This window comes from Echeneis naucrates, chromosome 1 (assembly GCF_900963305.1).
Source record: "Echeneis naucrates chromosome 1, fEcheNa1.1, whole genome shotgun sequence".
Lineage (NCBI taxonomy): Eukaryota > Metazoa > Chordata > Actinopteri > Carangiformes > Echeneidae > Echeneis > Echeneis naucrates.
Window position 1 is genome coordinate 10,264,542 of NC_042511.1, and position 25,085 is coordinate 10,289,626.

The 25,085-nt window shown below is 40.2% G+C and overlaps 1 protein-coding gene across 2 annotated transcripts in view; it reads left to right on the forward strand.

The window, feature by feature from the left end:
- sh3pxd2aa (SH3 and PX domains 2Aa) overlaps nucleotides 1–25,085 on the forward strand; it is a 100,106-nt gene that overhangs the window by 19,478 nt on the left and 55,543 nt on the right. For both annotated transcript variants that reach the window (XM_029504865.1, XM_029504873.1), the window contains exons 3-5: nucleotides 13,784–13,859; nucleotides 16,639–16,715; nucleotides 20,838–20,929. In XM_029504865.1, the coding sequence (XP_029360725.1) occupies nucleotides 13,784–13,859; nucleotides 16,639–16,715; nucleotides 20,838–20,929 (245 nt within the window). The remainder of the gene's footprint in view (nucleotides 1–13,783; nucleotides 13,860–16,638; nucleotides 16,716–20,837; nucleotides 20,930–25,085) is intronic.

Sequence of the window (25,085 nt, forward strand, 5' to 3'; positions counted from 1 at the left end):
TCATTCTGACCACTTCTTGCTGAAGTGAGCATCATTCTTCTTGTCATTTATTCCCACCATCTTTCCATCAGTTTTTTATTTGACAATATTTGGAAGGATGAAGCTGTTGTGCTAGAACAGGGTTTGATGTTTGTTCTTGTCTTGTACAAACCAGCAACATAAACACAATGTGTGTCACTTCATTACACTCCATGCTTTTTCTAATAACCATTTCCACACCCTTGCATATTTTCCACTCCCCCCTCCAATCTGCTCTTCTCTGTTTGTCCACTGATGAACAACACATCTTCCTCGTCAGAATGAGACTGACTATTCCTGACTGATGTACACTGAAGTGGTTTTGTCTTAGTCAGACCTGACTAGTGAGTCAGGGAGGGTGGCCTGTCAGAAGTAGGCTTCCTGAGCTATTAGTCAGAGAGGAGGAAAAAACCAGGCCAGTGCAAAGGAACAGGTCAGTCTGAGGTCCAGTGAGGCAAAGAACAGTGAGTAGTTAGAGTGGGATGAAGAGGAGGATGATGATGATGATCATGATGAGGCAGAGGAGGACAGTGATGAAAGATGCTAAAGTGCTAACGATAATAAGAATGGCAGCAATACTTTTGGTGTTGATGATTAACATCCAGACTGTCAGTGTTGATGACACAGATGATTCAAATAGAAGAAATGAAAGATGTGTTTGTGTGTGTTTCTTTCAGGTCAATTATTTCAAATAACCCACATAAATATATTTCAGGAGTTTGTTCCAATGTGAATGAAGAATACCCTCACTCACATTTTTTTTTACAAAGGCCACTGGTCTGTATTCTGTCTGCACACACTTACATTAACCCAGTGCCTGTGTGGCTCAACCCACCGGTGGGGAACGCGAGGAAATTTTCAATTTCTTGCCCATCTTACTGTAAATGCTTTTCTTTATTGACAAAGATAATTCAATCCAAACAAAACACCCACACACAAACAAAGTAATAATTAATGGCTAAAATTATTAATGAGTATTAGGAGACCGGGAGAAAAATGTAACCTGTGACTAAAGTGCAAAAACAATGATTGACGTCGGGATGTTAATTGCAGCGGAACAACAAGTTAGCAGGTAGCCATGAGCAACATGGATAAATTTGTGATGTGGATCATAAAAGAGCCAGCACCATCACATACACACAAGACAGACGGGCCAAGTCCACCAAAAACCCAACCGAAAAGGAAATATGATGAGAGCTATCTTGGTCTAGGATTCGCAGTTGCAGTTCAATAAAATGAAATTTAATTTGTCAAAATTTTTGTTGGGGTGACGGGGTCAAGTGGGGAATGAGGAAAAAAGTTTAAGAACCACTGCATTAACCCTCTCTTTTCATATTATGTCTCTCAAACGTCAATTTTGGAGCACTTCATCTTTGTCAAACCAGCAGATGATGTTATTCTAGTTTGCTGAGCGGCTCAGTCTCAAGGGCAATATTCTATCCATTTGGAAGTAGCTTCATGGATGCTGTGAGCAGGCTTTCGGCAAACAGCAGCTTATATTCAGTGGCAAAAATTATACAGTGGCTGTGGTCAAAGCGCATAGACGGAAGGTCACTGAATTGAGAATCTCCAACCTCTAAGTGGGCTGTTTTATGGAAACAAATGTCTAGACCACAAAGCATTATCGGTATGCCATCCTTGAGGATAAATTGCTGAATATCCAGGCTGCTAGCTCAGCCTCTTTGTCCTTGATATGCTCTGTGGATGTACTGTGACTCAACTGAATGAGGCAGCTCATTGTTTCAGGTCGAGGATAAAGGGCTGTTTTATTTTATTTATGAGTGTGTGTGTGAAAGAGAAAAGAGAAGGGAAACATACTTTTTAGCCCCTGCCGAGAAGCAGAGGAGGGACACCTACACTGCAAACACAGGACCTGTTCATATAAGTTACAATCGGGCACTTGACAGGACGGCCCTTGCCTGGTCCTCACTGGACTCGGGGCAGAGAGAGAAAGTATTCAGTTTCCCACAGCCATGGTAAAGGGATCAGGAGAGTGGGCTAAAATTAGGATGAATGAGCACAGTTCTTTCGTTTGTGGGACATTTGCATGGTTCAAAAAACAGGCCAGTGTAACTGGAGAGGCAGGAAGAGACAGATGGACAGAGAGAAAATTGCATGTAGAGAATTTTTTTTTTTTTTTCTTTTGAAAGCAAAACAATTTTTAATCAAAAACATATTCCATAGACTTCTTCAACTAGAAAGCACCGAAAGAGGCCAAACATTGTGATACAAGGTTAGATAGGACATAGGTAGCTCTATAATGCCTGACCAGAGAAATATTGGTGGGAAAATGTATTTATTTTTTCATCTCAAGTCTCTTTTGGCAAAATGTAAAAAAAAAAAAAGGAGCATATTTTGCTATTTGTTTATATCATATTTCTTACATCGGGCACTACACCCAGTTCAGGCAATAACCAAAACTTTTCTCTTTGGTCATCTGTAACATCTGTATCTATATATCTGCATCTTTATTTTTTCCAAACAGCTGCCTTTTTCAATCTTTTTCTTTTTTTTACCAAGGGGATGGTCTCATAAATGTATGTATCAAATATGAAACGCACGGCATTATAGGGTTAATCCTATAATGCCGTGCATAGCATTTATCAATCTTGTATTTCGACAAAAATATACATGACCATATGCATTAGGAAAGGGAATGTGCACCGTTTTAGCAATACTTTTTGCTCATTGTTTTGCTTTTTGAATACAGAAAGTCAGCCTGCTTTTCAACACCAGGTAGCCATTTTCAGCAAGAAAGTGCACCTATAAACACATTTTTTGCTTCCAGCAAATATGAAGACGTAGGAGAGGCACATTGACAGCTAAAGCAATAAACACAATGAAGCATTTACGAGCTCACAAAGCAGTTGTTTTACTCAAGATGTTGGGGGAGTTAAAACTGAGCCAAAAGGAACATCAGCTGTAAACGTGACTATCAGGGAATCTGTCTTATAAACTGTAAACTGTTTGCTATGATAATACACTTTTGATGAGTTTGCAGCTTTTTTTGTTGCCATGCCCATAAAAAAAAAAAACAAACAAACTTGAAAACATGAAAAATGGAAACAAAAAGAGTTAACATCTGGAGCATTTCAGAGCTCCAGATTAATTGAGCATGCCAACATCCCAGACAACACAAGTCGGAAGCAATCTCATTTAAACCACCTGAGGAAAATTTGTTTGACATAGACATCCATAACTTTGGAGATGTGAACTTGGTTTTTACTACTCTCCTCTTTGGAATGACTTACACTAAGGCGATCCCTGGCCTCAATTCAACAAGCCATCAACACTCACCTACACAACAAGCAGTCAACAATAAGAAAACCATGAACTGTAACAAATTGCTGGGTATTTATCATGGACTTAAGCCAGTATCTTATTGTATTTTAGAATAATTGTAAATTACTGCTTCATATTCGTCCATCGCATGGAAACTAACAGTTGACCATTTAACAATAACAGTAAATAGCTGTTGTTTAGGGGCAGCGCAGCAGCATACTGTAGTGGTTAGCACTGTTGCTTCACAATAAGAATGGGTCACAGGTTTTCCTGGGCCTTTCCAGAGTTTGCATGTTCTCCCCATGCCTGTGTGGGTTTCCTCCGGGTACTCCGGTTTCTTCCTACCATCCAAAGAGATCATGTTTGGGTTAACTGGTGACTTTAAATTGCCCATAGGTCAGAGTGTGAGTGTGAGTGGTTGTTTGTCTCTGTCTGTCTTTGTGTGTTGGCCTTGTGATGGACTGATGACGTGTCCAGGATGACCCTGCCCTCACCCAGAGTAAGTTGGGATTGGCTCCAGCACCCTGCGACCCAGAAATGGTTAAACAGTTGAAGATGAATGAATGAATAGCTGTTATTTAACAGTGTAAAACAGTATTTGTACTGCATTGTTACATTTATGGTGAATTACAGCAGCAGCATTTTACACTGCACTATGAGTGCAATCTGGAGATGTATTTGGCCACTGACAGAGTTTTACTTTATTTTTTTTTTTTTGTGCTTAGTTGGTCACTCCTTATGTTTCCATTCTTCTCAAGGTTGTCTCCCCCCTAATGAGATGGCGAGGACAGTAGATGAAAATTTTCAAGTGCTTTGCGGTCCTTGACATCTTCGGCAGCTCTGCTTCATGCTGAGTGTTAAACGGAGAGGCTGCTCAAGGATTTCTCCTTTTTTCAATACATTTCTAGCTAAAACTCTGCTGCCTTTGTTCACCATCTGCCAAGTCATGCAACATTCATTTTCTACTCCTACTGTGTATGTTCTACAGAGAAGACAGACAATGTCTTTTCTATAAGTCCCAATATTGATGAGTGCAGAGTAGTCAGCACTGTTGAATGATATGAAGGACAGATGTTATCAGCAGTGTGTGATAAAAGGTAATATGAAACTGAAAGAACTGAAAACACGGCTATTTTTTTTTTTTTTATCCAGATTTATTGTAACCTTGAGAGAATCAGTGGAGCTTTTGTTGGAAATAAACAAAAGGGTTAGGCTTGAAGTGTAAAACAGACCTGACTTGGGAACACTGAGGAAGAACGACAGTTACATTGCTAATTTTCATCCTAACAAAAATTCATGTACTACACTTATTCATCCCAAATTTTAAACAAACATTTTACACAAGGCATCTTAACAATCTTGGATGCATTATGCATGCCATTCTAAAGGGCCAAACTCACTCTTCTTCACATTATCGTCTATTAAAGATGATTTATACCATTTGCCACTTTTGCATGGTATTTGATGATAAAAGGTGATTCCATGAAAGTCCTATACATTGTAGAATTTATCGTCCCCTGTGTTTATTAACCTGTCGAGAGTTGCGGTGTTTTTCTGATACCTGAAATCTCAATGTGATGGATGCATTGGCCAGTCACAGACCAGCCAATGCTCTGCTTCGTTCCTCCGTCTGTCGGTTAATGAATAGCAGTTGGGTAAATAGAGACACAGAGATAAGCAAAAGAATTCCCTCCAAAATTCAAAGTGAAAATAGGTGTCTACACTTCTTTCTGCACACTCTCACACTTTTCTTTGCTTTTGCCTCCTTTCGCACACCTGACTTGACACAGCCTCCCGCTACCACATGTGCACATCATTCATATCTTATGTGTCACCTGATCTTTCTTCGCCCACTCAGCATACAGATCTCACTCTCCCTCTCCCCTCTGTCTTTCTTCAGAAACCATTGCCTGTCTCCCACCTTCCCACCCACGCCAGTTTCCTCCACCCCTTCTGGTCTCTTTTGAACGATTTTTCTTAGGCCAATCCAACACCAGCTGGACACAAAACTACAGGCTATGGATGTTCTTGTCATGGGTTTCTATTTTTCTGGTTTTGCATGTGTGTATTCTATTTACTAGTGTGCTTGTTGGAGTGGTGCACATGTGTACTTATTATATGTTAATATGTAATGCTTTACTGGGATTTCTTCTGATTACCCATGCAGACCTTCTGCTGTGTGATGCTAAACTTCTCCCCTCTTCTCCCCCTCTGGGGGTGTGCAAACACACAAAAAATGTGTGTTTGCACACCAATACATTTCTAGTCTCACTGTTCAAACACAAAGGTATTTTGGGTTTTTGGTGGAGATAGTTTTAGTTTGTATGAGTTTAGACTCCAAAGTAGATCTAGCTACCTTACCTGTGTCGGTCTTTGTTGGTCACTTGTCTTTGCGAAAATGAATAAAAGAGATGTTTGAAACTTCAATGTTTTAAGGATCATAAAAAAAGCTTTGTCAGTCTACTTGCAACACCTTCACATGGACAATATGCTGGATGCAACTGGTTTACACAGATGAATTCTTAATAATTTTCTCATGCTTATATGCTATGGATGCTTATTTTCTCAGATGTCCAACGCCAAAGCAGTTGTTCTTGTAAGCCTATAAATCTCACCCTTGTTTTCTTTTCATTTAAAAACATTATGATTATGACAATGAAATGCAGCTTATATATTCACATTGAATCTCTCTGACTTGGTTTCCAGTGTTTTTTGAATCTCTTTCATTCTGTCTTCCCTCAACCTGCTCTTAACGCATTTACCTTTCCCTTCCACACCCAAGTGTGGGAGCACACACACGCCCACACAGATACTCAGGGTGGCCATTGCCATCCAGCTCACCCCATCTGGGAGAGACTGTGGCTTGGCCAGAGCATGGAGGGTTTGTACTGGCTGTCACGATGGAAACTCTCATGAACGTCAACTGGCTTATTTATGTCCAACAATACAATACTGAACCCTGGCATAGGTGAGAGCCCCTGCTCTCTGTGCTGTAGTGAAGTGTAAGTTGGCTGGCCTACTTACTTAACCCAAACCAAAGCGGCCAGCATGTAAGCTGACACCGTTCTTTCTCACGCTGAGGTTGCGACTGCTTTCAAGAGCAAAGCTGTTGTTTGGATTTTCAGAGCTCAGCCCAGCAGCTGAGGTGGTAAATAGCCTCAAAATGCCACTGGAACCTTTAGGCAGTACCTCTATTAAATATTTTTAACACAAATCTCACAGAATAAAACGATTGCTTACTCAATCGTGTTTGGAACTCCTTTTGTTTCTTGTGACTGCAAAAGTCCAATTTATTTAGAACTAAAAATCTAAAGTAATCTAAAGTCCTGCGTTATTTTATTACAGTTTAGGAGCTACAATGCAGATCCCTCCTCTAGTCTACCACTGGACCTCTTTCAACCTTATGATTTAATCACAACCTGAGCTGTTTTATTCATCTCTTCAATTTAATGATTTTAGAAACCTAGTTATCTAAACCTAAATGGTAAATGTTGCTCCCTCCACAGAGAGAGAGAGAGAGAGAGAGAGAGAGAGAGAGAGAGAGAGAGAGAGAGAGAGAGAGAGAGAGAGAGAGAGAGAGAGAGAGAGAGAGAGAGAGAGAGAGAGAGAGAGAGAGAGAGAGAGAGAGAGAGAGAGAGAGAAGAGAGAGAGAGAGCAGAGAGAGAGAGAGAGAGAGAGAGAGAGAGAGAGAGAGAGAGAGAGAGAGAGAGAGAGAGAGGAGAGAGAGAGAGAGAGAGAGAGAGAGAGAGAGAGAGGAGAGAGAGAGAGAGAGAGAGAGGGAGGTTATTCCAGTGTTTTGAAAAGTGTGCTTGTGTCTGCCAACGTTCCTCACCAGCAGACAGGCTTCTTCTTTGGCACAATGTTAACACAATCAACACATTTGCAATCTTAACTTGTTTCAGTGTGCACACTCAGATGAATTCAAACAATGCAGCCTCTTAAAATCATTCATTCATCAAAATCGGCATCTCTCTCTATCATTTGTCATTTTTATCGAAGACAGGAATACAATATCAAATGGTGATTAAAACTAATGGGGCTAAAATGATTAGTTGATAAACAGAAAAGACATTTTCATTTCATTAGTTATTTCATTCATTCATTACAAGAAAATGCGAATGAATATACACAATCAAAAATACCATGAATGGAAAGGAGCAGAAAGAAGTATACATTTATATATATTTATTTAGTAGTTTTTTTAGTTGAAATGTAACCCACCAGGACCATCCTCCCTAAAAAATGTGTTCCTATTGTAATTTATATCAACCATAAAATTACAGATGCTGCCACATTTTTAAATAATATGGAATTAGCACCTGCAGAAATCAGGATGAGGGTCCTATTCCAATTCAAAGCCCTTCCCAGGAGCCTTGTTTTAAACGCCATAGTGTCTCTGCAGCTGGAAGTTGGGGAGTGACAAATGAGCAGCCATCGACAGGCAAAAGTTTAGCACATCCCACACCTGTTGTCTATTTGAAACAAAAGGGGGTCTGGCTTGCCACATGGGGCCCAACATCCTGGTGTGATGACAACTCAAACGCAGACAAATCCCACGCCCACTCCACCCCCACATATGCATTCACTGCATAAAACCCATGAAGCATACCAGGATATCATGTTGCATCCATATGTGATGTGCCAACTATGAGAAGTGATTTGTCCGGATCTGCTGCCAGGGTGCCTGTTTATATTTATAGGCACAACTGTGAGTGATAGTGGCTGGGAAGGGACGCCTGCCCCCCTCAAGCTCATCTCAGACATCTGTCTCTCTGAAACTGAATACTGCTGGCTGCTAATGCATGTTCAGATTTGAGTCATCTGCATCATCAGTTATCTATGGTCTCAAATTATTTATCAATTAATATAAGTTTAATGAACAGAGGGATCAATCAATCTTTGTATTCTCCTTCTGTGTAAACGATTTGACCTGGTTTTCCTCAAAGAGAGATAGCGGCTTGGAGATAATAGTGCAATTTGATGGGTGTAGTAACAGGGAGGAGATGCTGCTTACATCATAGCGACAGAGTATGTGTCAGCTTTATCATTAACTTTATGTGTGCTTGCAGGCACAAGCAGAACAGCAAGAGCAATGACCTTATCATGTCTTCCCCTCAGACCAGTGAGAACAAGTGTCCTGAGTCTGTGGTTTGGCTCACTATTGCCACATTGCCCTGGAAATAACTCAAAGATCACATGCCTGCCTTGTCAGGCAGGTCATGATTTGCTCCAAAAATTTTGCGCCTGTCTGTTTATTTCCATTCCATTCTGTTCCACTACTGTGAAGCCTTGGGTAAACCCTCGCAGTCACATGACCACCAACAGGAAGTGCGGCATCAATTCAGTGCACAATAATAGTGTGGCAACCCCCAAGTTTATGCCAACTGATTCTCATAGCACCTTATATGGAGCATCTATTTTTAACATGTGTGCATGATATGAAGACAGAGCTGCTGTAAGGACTCATTCTGAGCACACATTCCACACTGATCCTGGTGTCAGTTAATCCTCTGTATCTCAATCTTTCACATTACTGTAACTGAAATAATATTTGTGGATTATGCTTTGTACTTTGGCAAATATGGCTCTTCTGGTGTCTAAATTCTGATATGTAACTCATTCAAATGACTAGACCTATGCTGTGTATTTTGTTCAGTTCTGTGCTTTATATTATCCCAAATTAAAATTTCCAGACCAAGACAAATATTTGTGATTTCATCTTGGACATTTAATCATTTGATTGCCTGTTGATGAAGTAACATCCCTCTTGCTGGTGTTGGTTATGTGGCTGGTTGTGGAGGATGAAGATTAAGATAAGATTATCGGGCCATGATGCAATTTCTTTCAGTATCACGATGCATCACTATGTGTCACTATAATTTTTTTGTTTTTTTAATTACTTCACATGGTTTTGTTTTCCTCTCTGGGAACCATCACTTTATCGTGGTGGAGAGGTTTGTGTGCCCCACTGAACCTGGGAACTGTGTTGTCATTAGCCCTGGGCTCTTGCTAGGGTCTCCCAAGGCAAATTGGTCACTCATTCATGGACACTCATTCTCCCCCATTTCGTGGACCCGCCACCTGCATGGGGTTGGGGGCAAGTCCGCTGCCACGTGGGTGGCGGTGATAGTGTGATAGCTAACCTTTATATTAAACTGTCATTTTTATCATGATTATTATTATTAGTATTATTTTAATGTCCTTTTATTCATTTGGTTTTATCCAGTCTCTGGGGTTTCTTCATTACAGACTATTGAGATTAAGATAGCACTTTATTTACCTTCATTTACCTTCTTTCAAGTGTTTATGTATGTGTTATATGGGTGTGTGTGTGTGTGTGTGTGTGTGTCTACGTACATGTATATATGTGTGCCACTGTTGGTTTTACTATGCTCTGCTTGCTTTTATTGTGTACAGCACATGACAAGTGCTTTATAAATAAAGTCTGATTGATTGATTGATTATAGTAAGGAGCCCAAGCTTGTGTGTCAGGTGGCACACTGCCAGTTGGATCTGGTGGGGCTTACCTCCATGCATAGCCTTGTTCTGGATCCAAAATCCTGGATAGGGGCTGGATGTTATTCTTTTCCAAAGTTGCCAAGGGTATGATGCAACAGGCAGGTGTGGGGATACTCACAAGTCCTGACTGAGTGCCGCCAAATTAAAGTTTACCCAACTGGACCGAAGGGTTGCCTCCTTACACCTGAAGGCAAAGGGGAAAACTTTCAGTGTTGTTTGTGCATTAACTTTATGTGTGCTTGCAGTCACAAGTGGAACAGCAAGAGCACTGGGGGTCCCTGGGGGGGGGGGTCTGCTTGTCTATATTAATTTGTGACTTGATGTAAAATGTATGTGGTGACCTGAGCAATAAGAAGGGTGGGGTTCGATTCCCGATGGGGCAACATGGTCAGGTTAATTAACGAGTGATAGAATAGACCACAGATGGGACCCCTGCAGAATCTGGAACAGACCAGACCAGACTAGACTAGACCAGATACTGGACTTCCTTAGAGACTAGAGACCAGACCAGAACCCTCCAGAGACTGGACCTCCAACGAATCACTCATTTCTACACTGAAAGAAACAAATCTGTAAACGAATCAGTCACGCCGACACTGACAATGTGTAGCAGTCCTGTCCTTTTCTTGTGTCTCAGGTTTGCTTGTTAGTGAAGACTCATGTGGTTGTCATGATTGTCATAGAACCAAAACTGGATTTTGTGGGTGTCAACTGTGAAGTGCAGCGAAAAACAAAAATACTGCTCCTTTTTTTTTTTCATGGAAGTAGTTCCTTAAATGGAACATAACAGGGGAGCATTCACGGAGAAGGCTGAACTGAAGTCTTATGGATGATTGGCATGGGTTGTCTAATATACTCCACGATCAGTGGCTCATAGTCATGCTGTTACAGGTCTCTCCCTTATGTATGACACACCTGGTATTGTTGATTTATTTTTCTAAGATTTGTTCTCTTGGTATGAGGAGTTTTCTCTCAGCAGACTCCTGGTATCTGGCTGGATTATGTGAGCAACCCCTCAAACAGCAGAGCCTTTTCTGATAAATCCAAACTGTGTTACCATTTGTTAGAAATTGGGATCAACTGCATCTTGGAAGGGGTGCAATGATCTTGTATCCTCATCTACTGTGCTAGGTCAGAATATCTTGTAAAATGCATGCAGTGGGCAAAATTTTCTTGTGTGTTGACTATGACTACATGAATGTTGAAATCATATGCAGCTATACATATAATACACAAATTTACAGACGAAATCGCAGAATTGTCCGCCTAACCATATTGTGCGATCAGTCACACACACAGTTGAGGATGATTTGTCTTCTGCTGCTGATGATGATGATGATGATGTTGATGATTTCATCCTTGCCATATTGCTTTTCCCTACATACCCCTTTATGCTTAAAAATAATATTTGGAGCCAAAGCAATGTAGTCAAGCATTTCAATTTGCTTAAAAATAAACAAAGCCCTGATCTCTGAGAAGGTGTAATGTGTAAGAGCTTAACAGAAAACTGAACTGTGGAGTAAACATTACATCATAGTTTTCTGTACCCTCTCTGACGAGAGATAAAAGAACCTTATCGTCTTGTTTTCTTTTTTTTTTTTTAATTACCTGACTCCCAACATTTCCACCAGTGGTCCAGTGCTGCACGGCATCATCCAATCGTGTCCCTTCACAACTCTTCTTCACACTCTCTGTGCTGGTTACCAAGGAGACAGTGAAGTGAAGTCTGGGAAGTGGAGCAGTGGTTTTGGCATGAGTGTATTTTTTTTTCTTTGTTTCTTATTTGACATCCTGGGAATGGAGCGTTACTACCAGGGCTAATTGTGTGTGTGTGTGTGTGTGTGTGTGTGTGTGTGTGTGTGTGTGTGTGTGTGTGTTAATCATATTACAAATGGAATAGAGTAAGACTGAGGCTTCACGACAGCCTGGACTTGGTACACATGCATGTAAAATAGTTGTTGTGTCGTAGGCTATGTCACCTGATCCAAGCTGTCCCACGTGTCCTCACCATTTTTTCTCTGTGATCCCATGAGCTTGGAAGATGCAAGCAGTCCTCCTCTTTCCAGGACTCCCCAGGAAGCAGCAGTGGATTCTTGGACCAAATATGGACTGTTTTAAATAACAAGCAGATCCTCATCCAAGGGTGCCATTTTGGACTGAAAGTTAAAGGAAAGGGAAAAGGGGTTTTTATGTAGAACTCTGGGGTAAAGTGAGCTGAGTCATCTGGCTAGATTATGTCAGCCTGCTGACACATCAGTCCTTAGAGGTGTTTCTGTCCTTTCCAGAAACTTACATAAACACATGTACATAATATACACTTAGCCAACCACACACTCTTTAGCTTTGACTTTTACATAACCTCATTTCGTCCCATCTTTCACTTTCACCGTCACAGTTTTATATGTGCTGCAACTTCAGCATCTGCTTCTGCTAAATGTTCAGATCCATTCTTGTCCATTGTTCATCCATCAATTTATGTCTCTCAGAGTGGGTAATATTCAGCAGCAATTTTTTTGTCCTAAGCAGCATGGGAGGGGTCCCAAACAGCTGGGTCTGCTTCAGGCTTTGTGCTGTCACAGCAGTTGAAATTATGGTATGGATGCAGAAACCTGGCAGCTCAAGAAAATAAAATCTCTCCTGCAGCCTTGCAGGTGGAACCAGCCAGTAGAATAAAATGCTGTTCATTGAAGAGGTACATTCAGATTGATGGACCCGCAATAACACCCAGTTCTGGAGACAAATGTATTAGGTGAGGTCATTGGGGATTTTGAAGGTGTATGCATGTGTTGATGAATCCAGAGTCCTACCAATCTGTTTGCTCACTTCGACCCCCAGAGGCCCTTTCATCCCCCGGCCATCAACTACAGATGGAGAGTTATGTTATGTCTCTTCTCTCCTCTTTCATTTAATTATAGTCCTTCTCCCCCCATGCAAGCAAACATTTATACATGCAATTTCCTCTTTACCTCCTCTACTGACTACTGGAGGAAACAGTGTGCTGTTCAGTACATCTGCTAGCCTTTTACTTCTCCCGTCGCTTGGGTTTATGCTCGTTCTAATCTCTCTTTTGAATGATTTATTTGAGCGGTGAAACTGAGTAAACACAAAAGGGTCAAAAGATTCAACTATACCTCCTGCCCTCTACTGTATTTTTCCTTTTCTCTTTTACTTGGCTCTAGCTTCACTCTCTCTCCCTCATCCTCCCTCATTCCCCTTTTTTTCTCTGCACTTTCATCTCCAGAGTCAGAAGTGTCACTTGTGTCACTTTGCACTATGAAGTTGAAGGAGTTGAAGCTTGTTTAACTCCTGTGATTTTTAGAATATATGTGATGTGCTAATGTAGGTTTGGGATTCTGTATATATATATGTCATTCCCCAAAAATGCCTTGGCATCTGCTTTGTAGGCAAAACTAAGATTTCCTAGTGAAAAAAAAAAAGAAAAAATCCTTATTGATCCATTAGAGCCATTTCTGTATTATATGATAGGTATTATCTAATTGGTCAAAGAAATACTGAATATATGGCTTTTTCAAAAATAAATTTGTCAGCACACCAAGGTAATAGATTCAGAATAATTAGGAGAAACTCATGTGTCTCTTGTGTCTGTGCATTAGGTGTGTAGCCAAACTTGTTAGTCCGGCTAATTAGTTTAGCATGGCATAAATATTGAAGGGTTAGGGTTAGTTGACCAATGAATATGCTTTTAGAAGCTGTACACAGACCCTAAAAACACTTGGGCCATTGGTCAGAACTCCTAGAGTACACATTTTTTAAGTAGTCTGTAAACTAAAATTACTGAACCCTGGCTCCCTCTCAGTACTTAACATGTGACACATGAGATAGATGTTGACTGCTTTTGACCACTGAACTGACTTGATCGCTGTGTTCAAATGAAATCAGATCAGCATTACTAACATGTTGAACTCATAAACCTTTAACAGCTTTTTCTATCTTCCCTGTACAGATGCAGATTCTTGACAAGTTCCCAATTGAGGGAGGGCAGAAAGACCCAAAGAAGAGGATCATCCCATTTCTCCCAGGTAATAGCTTGCTCCTGAGCTGCAGTTATCTGAACAGGCTCAGGTATTAATAATGTATGGCTGGCACTCATGGAGCATCAATATGAGCCGGTTACTGATGCCTGCCTGTGGTGTGTGTCAGTGTGTGGGTCTTATTCATGTGAAAGTGGTCTCAGACTTTTTGACCCTACTCTATAGTTGTGTGTGTGTTACTGTGTTACTCCTGACAACGTGTAATGTAACTTTAAAATCTTAGCTAATTTCTTGTTTGTGACATTTTAGATTTGAGCTTCTCACCATATTTTTACTAGATAATTTTATGCCATGAATAGATTAATATTTGTCTGTGTGTCTGTGTCCTAGTATTGATTGCTTGTGATGCTGCACAAGTTCATCCCTGATGCTGTAAGTCGTCGCCTGACATTCAGGTTCATGGCGACCTACAGAACAGTGTAGCATTGATTGATGATGGTGTTTGAGACAGTTCAGCATGTGGTGCAGTGGGGCTGACAGTGATTCAGCTAATAACACTGATGTCTTGTGTCTATCTATGTGTGCTGTCTGCAGATGCATGTTTGCCATGCGTATTTCTGTATAGGGAGTGAAATGCCCTTGTCACTTGACAGTTTTTTATTTTGGCAGACGGTATGTGTAAACCCTTCAGTCCACAAATAGCCTCACTATCTACTGTAAATGCTCTCTCCACTCAAATGCTCCTCCCTTGAGTCACTATGTGTCTTGCTGACACGTATACAAACTAAAGCAATTTGGATGCAAACCACTTCCATCTACTCATTCTTACAAGGCAATGTGGCACCTGATGTGAACATCGACTGCTGAGTGTTGGAGTTTTGTTCGTCTTTCAAAATAAATTGGCGCAGTCTCTCTCCTTAACAGGGTGTTAACAGGCGGTACAATGTAATGCCTTTGCCATTAGATTTACTAATTACAGTATTTCTATTGAATGAACTCCTAACTTACCATCTAAGTGATCATTCTTCATGTAAATGCAGCAAACAGATGCCATGTTAAGTATATGCTTATTAGCATAAAATGCCTTGTGACAAATCTTGTCACTTTCTTTCCAGTGTTCATTTTCCATTGTCATTATCTCTTTGTGACAAATTTCCTCAATTTTAGAGATTTATCCAATGTGATCCACCAATATTCTAGGTTTTGCATTACATTTTTTTAGTCCAATAAACCGTAGGACAGTATTTCATGTAATGGCTGCCAATAAACAGACTAATTAACTTTATTTAGCTTTTTTGGTATATTAAAAGTAACTGAATTAGGCATAATTGTGAATTTTGACTTCTACTGAAAAGTAGATCCTGATAATCTTAAAGCTTTGCAATTTTTCGCATACCACATGGTAATTTTTTAACCTGAGTAAAAAAAGTCACACCGCTAGCGCTGGAATCACTAAATTTCAAGATGCAAAGATAAAATATGTTTTTTCAAAGATTCAAAGACTTGACAAATCTGAAATCTTTTTTGGTAATTTCAAAGAGTAGGATTTAAAACATTAAACCACATAGCTATGAATTCAGGGCTTTTTTAACTCCAAGACTAAATACTTATTAAGGGTTTCAGTAAATGGGTTTGTTTAGTCAGCTTTTTTCCAAATTTAAGACTACTTTATTCAGGCAAAGCTCTTGAGCCATTGCAACCGTCATCTAACAATTACAAATGAAAGGCAATTATTTTTTGCTTTAGAAAAAAATAGGCATTCAAATTAATTTAGTGAAAGTGGCATTGCTATGATATTAGTAAATAAAATCAAGAACCCTATTGACAATAATAACAATGCCTTTCAATACCTATAACCCAGCCTGTTTGTCTAGTGTTGTCACTAGACACTGATAAACCATTCATTCATTTATCTTCTACTGCTTATCTGTTTCTGGGGTGGGGTGGATGCTGGAGCCAATCCCAGCTCACACTGTCCGAGGGGGCGATGCTGATATTTCATAACTGATAACCCTGAAAATAGTGAATATGCAATACCATTTTTGATAATGTGGGGATAAAAAATGACAAGAATACACTTTCAGCATCAATACTTATAATACGTATTATAAGTAATAAGTAAGTACTACTTTATAAGTATGCAGCGGTTTAGTAGACAGCCCTAGTCTGGGTTTCAGCTACCCTGGGTTCTTTTTGACAGTTGTTGTGTGAAACATTCTAGCACTCATTCAGTGAGTATCCTGTTGAGTGCAGCGTTCAAATTGGAGCACAGTAATGTATGAGCTCATGAGTTGACGTGTTATGTAGTTTTGAAAACGGTACAATTGTATTTGTTTTGTATAGAAATCAAACTTTCGAAAGAGCTGATTATACAAGAAATGCTTATTCTACACTTCTGAAAGACCATACATCTTGTTTTTGGAAATGGACTGAGCTGTTCTCCTTAGGAGGGATGACAGGAAACCCCAATGTGTGCACAAACAAATCCTATGTGTTATTTAAAGGACTATATCGAAGCCAGAGGTCATGGAAGCCATAGGAGGCAGTTGGGGCTTGGGGCGTGTGACTTGAGATTGGTTTACCCCTGAAGTATCACCCCCGTACATTACTGTCATCTCCTGGCGGACCAGGATATTACACACAGCAGTTCACACTGTGAAGTTGGCTAAAATTTCTTTCATTTCTAAGGCTGTATGCATCTGTCAAATATTATTGAGTTTTTTTCCCCCAGTTTGAGCTTTTTATGTATAATCACCCCATCACTGTGTTTTTCTTCATGTTCTCCCTTTCTGTCACCTAAATGAGTTTTTATTTTCCTTCCTACCAGGAAAGATCCTGTTCAGGAGAAGTCATGTGCGAGATGTGGCCATGAAGAGACTGCGTTTCATTGACGACTACTGCAGGGTAAAGAAGCCTTACTGTAAACATCCTACAGCTCCCCCTCTGACTCTGGAGAATACGCCCCCCCCTCCCCTCCCACCACCACTCAGTCTGTGAGAGTTCAGAAGTGACAGCCTATGCCCCCCTTTCACATGCCTAAAACATACAATGATACAATGTTTTGACACAGTTGTGCTCTCGGTGAGGAACTTTTGCTAGTGCTATTCTGAGAAATATGAAGAGCCTGAAATCTGCTATGACACAAGTTTTCTGAGGCTGTGAAAGATCTGACTCAGGTTTGTTTATTTTAGTGTGTGCCACTGAGAAGCAGTGTGACATAGTTGTGTATCAAACCTCTTTATTACTGCACAACATTCATTCATTTGCTCATCTAACAAGCGAAGGGGGGGACACCAGCCAATGCTGTGGTAAAGAAGGGGAGACAGGTATACACCCTGGACAGGTTTCAGTCCGTTGCAGGGCCAACACATAGAAACAGACAATGAAGAACAACCACTCACACTCACCCAATCAACCTAAGCATGTATATTTGGGAGGGAACTGGAGTATCTGGTGGAAACCCTCACAAGCATGGGGCAAAAATGCAAACTCCACTCTCCTAGGAACTTGACCTTCTTGCTCTGAGGCAACTGCACTAAACCTACTGTGTTGCAATGCACAAACAGAAATTAAGTTCCTTTGTTATTTCAAATCCCTCTCACTAACAAACTTATCCCCTCATTTGATACCTCTAGGAGAGATTAAGAACTTCAGAAAATAGGGGGAAAAACCTAGTGAATGTAATGGCCTTTTGTGACTCTTGATGTTGCTTGTCACTTCCTCTTGACTCCCTTATTAGTTTTTTAATTTATCCGCATTCAGATCCTTTCATCTATCATGCTCTCTCCACTTCCTTCCTTCTCCTGGCACAGAACCGATATGAGCTAGCTATATTTTTGTCGTGCATTAGGAAAGGTTAGTGTATCATCTTGATAATTTTGACTAAAAGATGTTAAAAAACAAAAGCAATTATACACATCTGAAACGAAGCTGGTCCTTAGCTTAGTTCAAGCAAAGCTTTATAAAAAGGAAACCAGCTTCCTTATTACCCAAATAACCTGAAGCTGTCTAATGCTCTGTTGCTGGCGTAAGTCATTTTGCTACACTGTTTACTTCCTACATCCTGTTTATGAGGCAACAGAAAAGAGGAGTAATTACCCAGTGTTCTCAAAGGATCTGCTCTCTAGAGATATGAAGGATACTGAGTTCAACCAGCTGTGGGTGTGTGGCCTGATCCATCCTCATAACCACGAGGTTGTTTCAATAATATAGCATCCAATGAATGAAATATGAAGGCAGCTTGGACTCATGCTGATTAAAATGAAAGGTCCACACTGTTGTCGCCTCACATATTCACAGTCCAGTTCTGCAGTCCTGTAACATGAAATATGCCTTTAGTGGGAGTAGGCCACATCATTAAATAGAGATGGTTAGTCAGACATATAATCCTCTCTTTGACTGCAGCTCGTTTTTGTCAATGAGCATACAGGAAGCAAGATTTACAGTAACTGTCTCACGCACCTGAGATGGTTATTATTAGAAATGTACATATAAAAATCTGCTTGGTTCTTGGAGCAGTGAACACATAACTAAATTTGCTGTAGCAAAATATGTCATATCTGCTGCAGAAATAACCAAGAGTCAAACAAATTCATTATGATATGATATCATTTGCGGTAGGGCTGACTGATAAATCTAATTTTAATCGTAATAGCAATTTCAGACATTGTAATCAGCAATGTGTAAAAAAGGCTGTGCTGTTGGAAATACTCTATGAGAAGCATGGGTTTGCTCCTTGAAAGACAATCTACTAAGAAGTGGAGGGAGTGCAATTCTGTTCTCCCCAATCAGAAGTGGCCACAGCTAAGTGCTTATACATCTAGTTGGGAGTTGAGGACAGCCTACATGCATTAGTGTTGCCCAAAATGAAGACAGGTTAATTTTCAGATCGATAAAGTGCAGGATTGAAGCTGTCGGTTTTAATTTCTGCAGCTTGCTCATTATTCAGCCCTGAAACATAGACACATATTACAGTGATTTGTCCAAACTCTTGCACCATGTTCTAATAGGGAGCCACAGCAGCTCAAAGTCTCTTGTGAAAACCTTTTTGAGCATTTTGAATTGAGTTGCCTATATAGTGTCTAATATAATAGGATAATAATAGGATGCAGTCCTCCACTGATAGATTTATTAGATGTCGTTTCATTGCAGTCTGCCCTTAGGACAGTATAGCCATAAAGACCGATGTCTGTGCTGTCCTCACGGTGCCATGTCTCAGTAAGGCAGATCAGGTTACTCTTTCAAAAACCCTCCTCAAGTCTGAGAGGCACTATGATTTCATCAACTTTATTACTCAGGGATCTGATGTTTGACAGGGTAATAACTAGAAACCACATCATGAGGAAGTACGACAGAGCTCCATCACCACTTGAAAAGGCATGAAATGAAATCCTAATTCAAATCAGAATATCTGTCAGAAAAATCGTAATTAGATAATTTCCCCATATCATCCAGACCTAATTTGTGGTATCTACTGCTATTGAGGGGGAAAAAATGTGATTGCAGGGAACAGGGGGCAACACGGCAGCTTAGTGGTTAGCGCTGTTGCCCCACAATAAGAAGATCGCGGGTTCAGTTCCTGGCCTTTCTGTTTCCTCTGGATACTCTGGTTTCCTCCCACCGTCAAAAGACATCATGTTTGGGTTCATTGGTGATTGTCCGTAGGTCTGAGTGTGAGTGTGAGTGGTTGTTGGTCTCTGTTTGTCTCTGTGTGTTGGCCCTGTGATGACTGTGACCTGTCCAGGGTGACCCCGCCCTCACCCAGAGTGAGCTGGGATTGGCTCCAGCATCCCTGTGAGTTACAGAAGTTACAGAAGATTCATTCATTCCTCTGTCACGTCTTTTCTTCTACTGACGTTAACACGCTGACCTGTTTTCCCATTTTCTGATAACAGCGCCGCCTAGCCTCCAATTTACCCTGAAGACATAGCAACACTGCTTGTTAATATGCAATGCTAAAGCTGTTGTCAAGTGACAACACTATCTCCTCATGGTGAGAGTGAGACCATGTTCAGTGGCATTCACAGTTGACAATACTGATATAGCACAACACCCCTAACTGAGATATGACACCTTATACCATTTTATTTATTTTTTTTCTAAATATAAAGGTCCATATATACTTTTCATTTAAAGTCAGAGGCCCAGAGCAATTTACAATAACATAACATTTAAAGAACTTAATTTTTCACTCACGTTCACGTTTTTCACTCACGTTTTTCCAAATAACTTTAAACTTTAAGTAACTTGATGTTAAGGCAAAATACAATGTTCATGACAGCCATTCATTTATTCATCTTCTACTGCTTATCCATTTGCGGGTTGCAGGGGATGCTGGACCTACGGACAATTTAGAGTCCCCAGTTAACCTAAACGTGATGTCTTTGTATCTGGAGGAAACCCACAGAGGCACGGGGAGAACATGTGAACTCCGCACAGAAAGGCTCCAGGCCTGGAACTGAACCCGCGACTACTGAGGCAACAGCGCTATACGCTATGCTGCCGTGCTGCCATCGAGATGTTCAGTCCAGATGTGCATTGGTCTGGTTGCTGCGGTATTAGCTTTTCACTACATTCATTGTGGAAAATGGAGACTCACACTGATATGAGGAACCAAACATTGTAAGCAACCTTCTGAAGGTTGGGAAAATTTTGGACAACATCTTAGTCCAAAATTTCACATGATCACAGTTCGCTTCTCTCAAATCCACATTCTCCTACAGATTAATCAGATCTGTTTGCAGACATGCAGCACTTGCCCATGGAAAGGTGCTCTTGACCTCTCTTGAAAACTCTTAAACATTATTCACAAAAAGTGGGGATCCAATGCAAAGCAGCACTTGCCTACCTATGCCACTAAAAAAAAGGGAAGGTTAATTCTCTCAAAAGTCCAAAATTTAACTTAGATTCTTTGAAAGGAAAACTGCTCTTGAGCTGCTTTAAATGTAATGATAATAAAATTTCACCAGGTGAACTGAATGAATACTTTGACCAAAGGTTGACGTGTGTATTCTACCCACTGTGTAGGCGCTGGTGCGACTTCCCCCTCAGATTTCACAGAGTGAGGAGGTGCTGCGCTTCTTTGAGACGAAAGCTGAGGACATCAATCCGCCAGTGGAGTAAGTGTGCCATACAGCACATGCTGAACACACAAACATTAACATGCATTCGCAGTTAGATCAAAATGTATATTTGGTCATCAGGTTGCAGATTTGGGTGTTACTGATTTTGAGTGAAACCATCTTTACTTTAGTGGCAAGTTCAAAGTGAACTATAAAGATGAGATCTTGAATAATTTTCTAAAACCTCCGCGCTGTTTGCAATAACCTGAAAACATGAAAACCTAATTTTCGCTACAGCCTTTATCACTCAGCCTCTGAAGCAGATAAAGACATGAGACAAATATCTTTTGAGAGCTCAACCCTGTTAATCCCAAAGAAGCATACATGTGTCTTTGTAGCTTTATTTCTCTATCTTTTATCCCTCTATGAGACATATTGTTCTTTTTCTACTTAAACCTCCTAACTTTCTTTTTTGTATGTGCTTGAAATTTTTTTGGTACATACGTGAATGAAGTTAGGTCAGACTTGAATTTGTCCAACCTGCTGACCAGTTCACTACTGCTTTGCTTATCGTAGGTATGTTAATAGATTCTCATTTGCCATTGGTCTATTTTTGATCTCAGAGCGAGAAGAAGTTGGTCTGGTTGTTATTGCAGTGACAGAATCAGAACCTTTAGAACTAATTTTTGTAAGGAGATTGAGAAAAATAAATTCCCATGGTTACTGTTGAAAATTAACATAGCTCATAATAAAAAAAACAAACAAACTTCAAATCACCTCCAACTCAAAGAGCTGTTTGTAACAGACTAAGGAGAAGAAAAAAAAAATCCACTGGCTTCCACTCAGGTTGCATGATAATGATATTTTTGATTCAACTGATGCAAAGGAATCATAATAGGTGAAAGGAAATTGTGCTACTGTCTGGCAGTAATCAACAAAAGCGCATAGTCCAACTTTCAGCTCTACCAAGTAAAACAAAATTTGCAGACCTGATGGTCAAGAACTTCTAATCTATGATTTGAACCATTACATTCAGATTATTCTTAAAACAGCAATGTCCACAAACCCTGGCTGCATTACTGAGTTAGTTGCATTGATCTTGATCTTGAAATATATATACATTTTTTTTTAGCAGTCGGTGTGTAACTGTAGTTTGACTTGCATTTCGATGGTTGTTTCAATAGGCAGCTGGTTCTCTTTGCCATATTTCAAACAAATATTTGTACATAAACAGTTGAAATGTTCCCCAGATGAATTACCACGTTACTGCACAGGTTAACAGATTCGATGGCATCGCAGTAATGGCAGCGTTTACGTTTGCACCTGCAATTACTCACAAATTAGCTGCCGTATGGAAACAATGAGTATCAGTGACATATTATTATTATCGCCTGATTCACTTATAGCAAACATGTTAGCAAATAGTGGCTTATTTTCACTCCCATTAATTGAATCAATTTGTTGACTGAAGTTGCACTCAGATGTTAAGTTCTCCTTGCAACACCTGCTGTAACACCTGTGCAGCATGCTCTAAATGTCAGCAAATTTTTCCCTGTTATCGTTTCACACCAAATCCCAAATCTCAAGTACTCCGCGACTTTACAGTGGCTAAGCTTGTTACTTCTCTGCCTGTTCTCACCTTCTAGTCTATCCCCACATCAACTGTCTTTCTGCAAGTTTGTTAAAATGTCCTACAGTACCAGGTCAGGCAGAAGGTGAGGGGGAGGGATGTTGATGGATGTGAGGGTGGGAGGAGGGGACTGACTTGCTTCATAGCAGGAGATAGCCCCTTTGGGTAGATTTTAATTAGAGAACACACTCTTCTCTCCAAACCTCAAATGCCAGTGTCGTATTATTCATTTGTAATGTATTCCTGTGTGCACCAAGATAGCTGCACAGGCAACGCTGCAACTCAGTACTCTTGTTGGACTCAGGCTATGTCTTTTTTGGATTTTAATTACTCCTCTCCTCTTCTGTCCTCTCTTCTTCCTCCACATTGGGGCTTAAAAGATAAATTTCCTCTCCTCTCCTCTTACCTCCTCCTTCTCCTCGTTGCCTTTGTTTATTGGATGGAAGTGAAGAAGTGAAGCAGACAGGGTCTGGTGACCTCTGCCTGCCAGTGTTTTTCAGCACAGCCCATCCTTTCCTTTGTCTTCCTTTGTATCTGATTCAGCCTCATAAATTGAAGTATGTTTAATCAACATGATAGCTCAAGGTTACAAATGCTACTGCCAACACAATCATCTTTGATCAAGAGCTACGGTTTCCTTGACGTCCATACAGCTTCCCATCTTTTCTATCTACAGCTTTCCATTTGACTTATGCCCTTCATCTTTTCCTGACTTTTTTTTAATCTATGAATATCATTTCCTCTCATTCACCCTTCTCTGCCCTGTATATGCTGGTATATTGTAGTGCATATAAAATGCCATTAATCGTCTTGTCGAGTTGTGGGAGTTGAGATTGCACATGAGGAGCATGATGAAGTATGTGCCCCCTGCCCTGACCACTCAGTGTGTTCAACCCAGCTGTTACACACACACACACACACACACACAAAGTAGTGAGGTCATCTAAGATATTTCCCACATTAATTCAGTTAAGGTAAACAGAACTTGAACACTCAAGAAATTGACTGTAGGAAAAAGATGTTCAGGGTTACTGGTAAAGACGTTTGATGAAGGGTACAGCAAATGGGTCACTACATACTGCACATGCAATTTGATGTTCTTCTCTTGAAAGTGGAGTTTTGAATGCATGACCTCTTGAACCTACTGAAAAATGGGAACATCTAAATGAAGATTTACATGGAAAATGGCACTTATATAGCGCTTCTCTGGCCTAACCAACGTCTATTTATAATGGAGGCCATGTTCACACATTTACACACACAATCGTAGTGCTTGCTACATATATTCATTGCACTTCTACGGTACATACCCACAGTGATGCACTGATGGTACAACCATCAATTGCACCTTCCCCAAGATATATGTATGTGGAATAGAGGGTCTGGAGAAAAAACATCTGACCTTCTGAGAAGTGGATGACCCACTTAATCTAGCTGTTGTTCATTCCAAAGTAATATGTACTTAATTGAAAGTAGTGGGGTCAAAAAAATATGTACTGTTAAATTGAAATGAAGTAAAAATATTTTTTGTGGGAAAAAAAAAAAAAAAAAAGATAGCCTCTCAGTAAGCTTTCATTCTCCAGTCTATGAAATGCTACTTGGTATAAAATGGTAAAATCTTGTGCCGGATGCTCAATGACAAAGTATTTTCTAACTGAGTCATTAAACAACTCAATGAAAACAAGATTTTTGTTATTCATTCTGCTGCTGCAAAGGGGCTGTGTAGTTGAAGTAGATGTTGTTGTAGTGGAGATCTCAGGAAGTATATTAGTCCAGTTCAGATCAAATGGAGCTAGAAACACCTTTGGTTTCTCTGGATCCCTGAAGGCTTTCAGTCTGTCTAAATAAATAAAGAGAATATTAAGGGGACTCAACTGCCAACTCTGTCTAAAAAGAAAGGAAAATATTGCTCTGTTAATGGTCAGTGAGACTTCACGATTTAGAGGACTCAACATGTGTCACGACTTAATTGGATGAGAGCCATTCTACTGATAATTTGTTTTTCCTCTTTTGGCTTTTTCCCTATTTAGGGTCACCACAGCAAGTCAACTATGTGACTTAATTTGGCAACAGTTTTTACGTCTGGTAACCTTCCTGCCACAACCCTCCCAATTTATGCGGTCTTGGTCTGATACAAGCCTACCACTGGTTTGCGTTGTGGCTGGGGTTTGAACTCGGGGCATCTGCATGCAAAGCATTCAGCTCTACCACTGAGCTCCCTGGGCATCCATTCTACTCATAATGAATCCACTAAATGAAAATAAATCATGTGGGTGTTTGGGAATGAGATTGGCCATTGATTCAAAGCTGTTGTGAGTTTGTAGTGAGTTGTGCGTATTAAACTGTAATAGGGTTTCTTCTCTGCTCTTTCGGTTTTCAAGTGTATGGTATTTGTGCACCAGACCAAACTTGATTTACATAATGTAATGTTTACTGTACTGATATGTTAATATTGTTAGCAAAAAAAAAATAAAAAATTAAGTTGATGCTGACTTAATGCAGCTCTGAATACACAAACCAAGTCCTGACCTGCTCTCTTACCCTGATTGTCAGGCATTTCACATGTGGCACAGTCTGTTACTA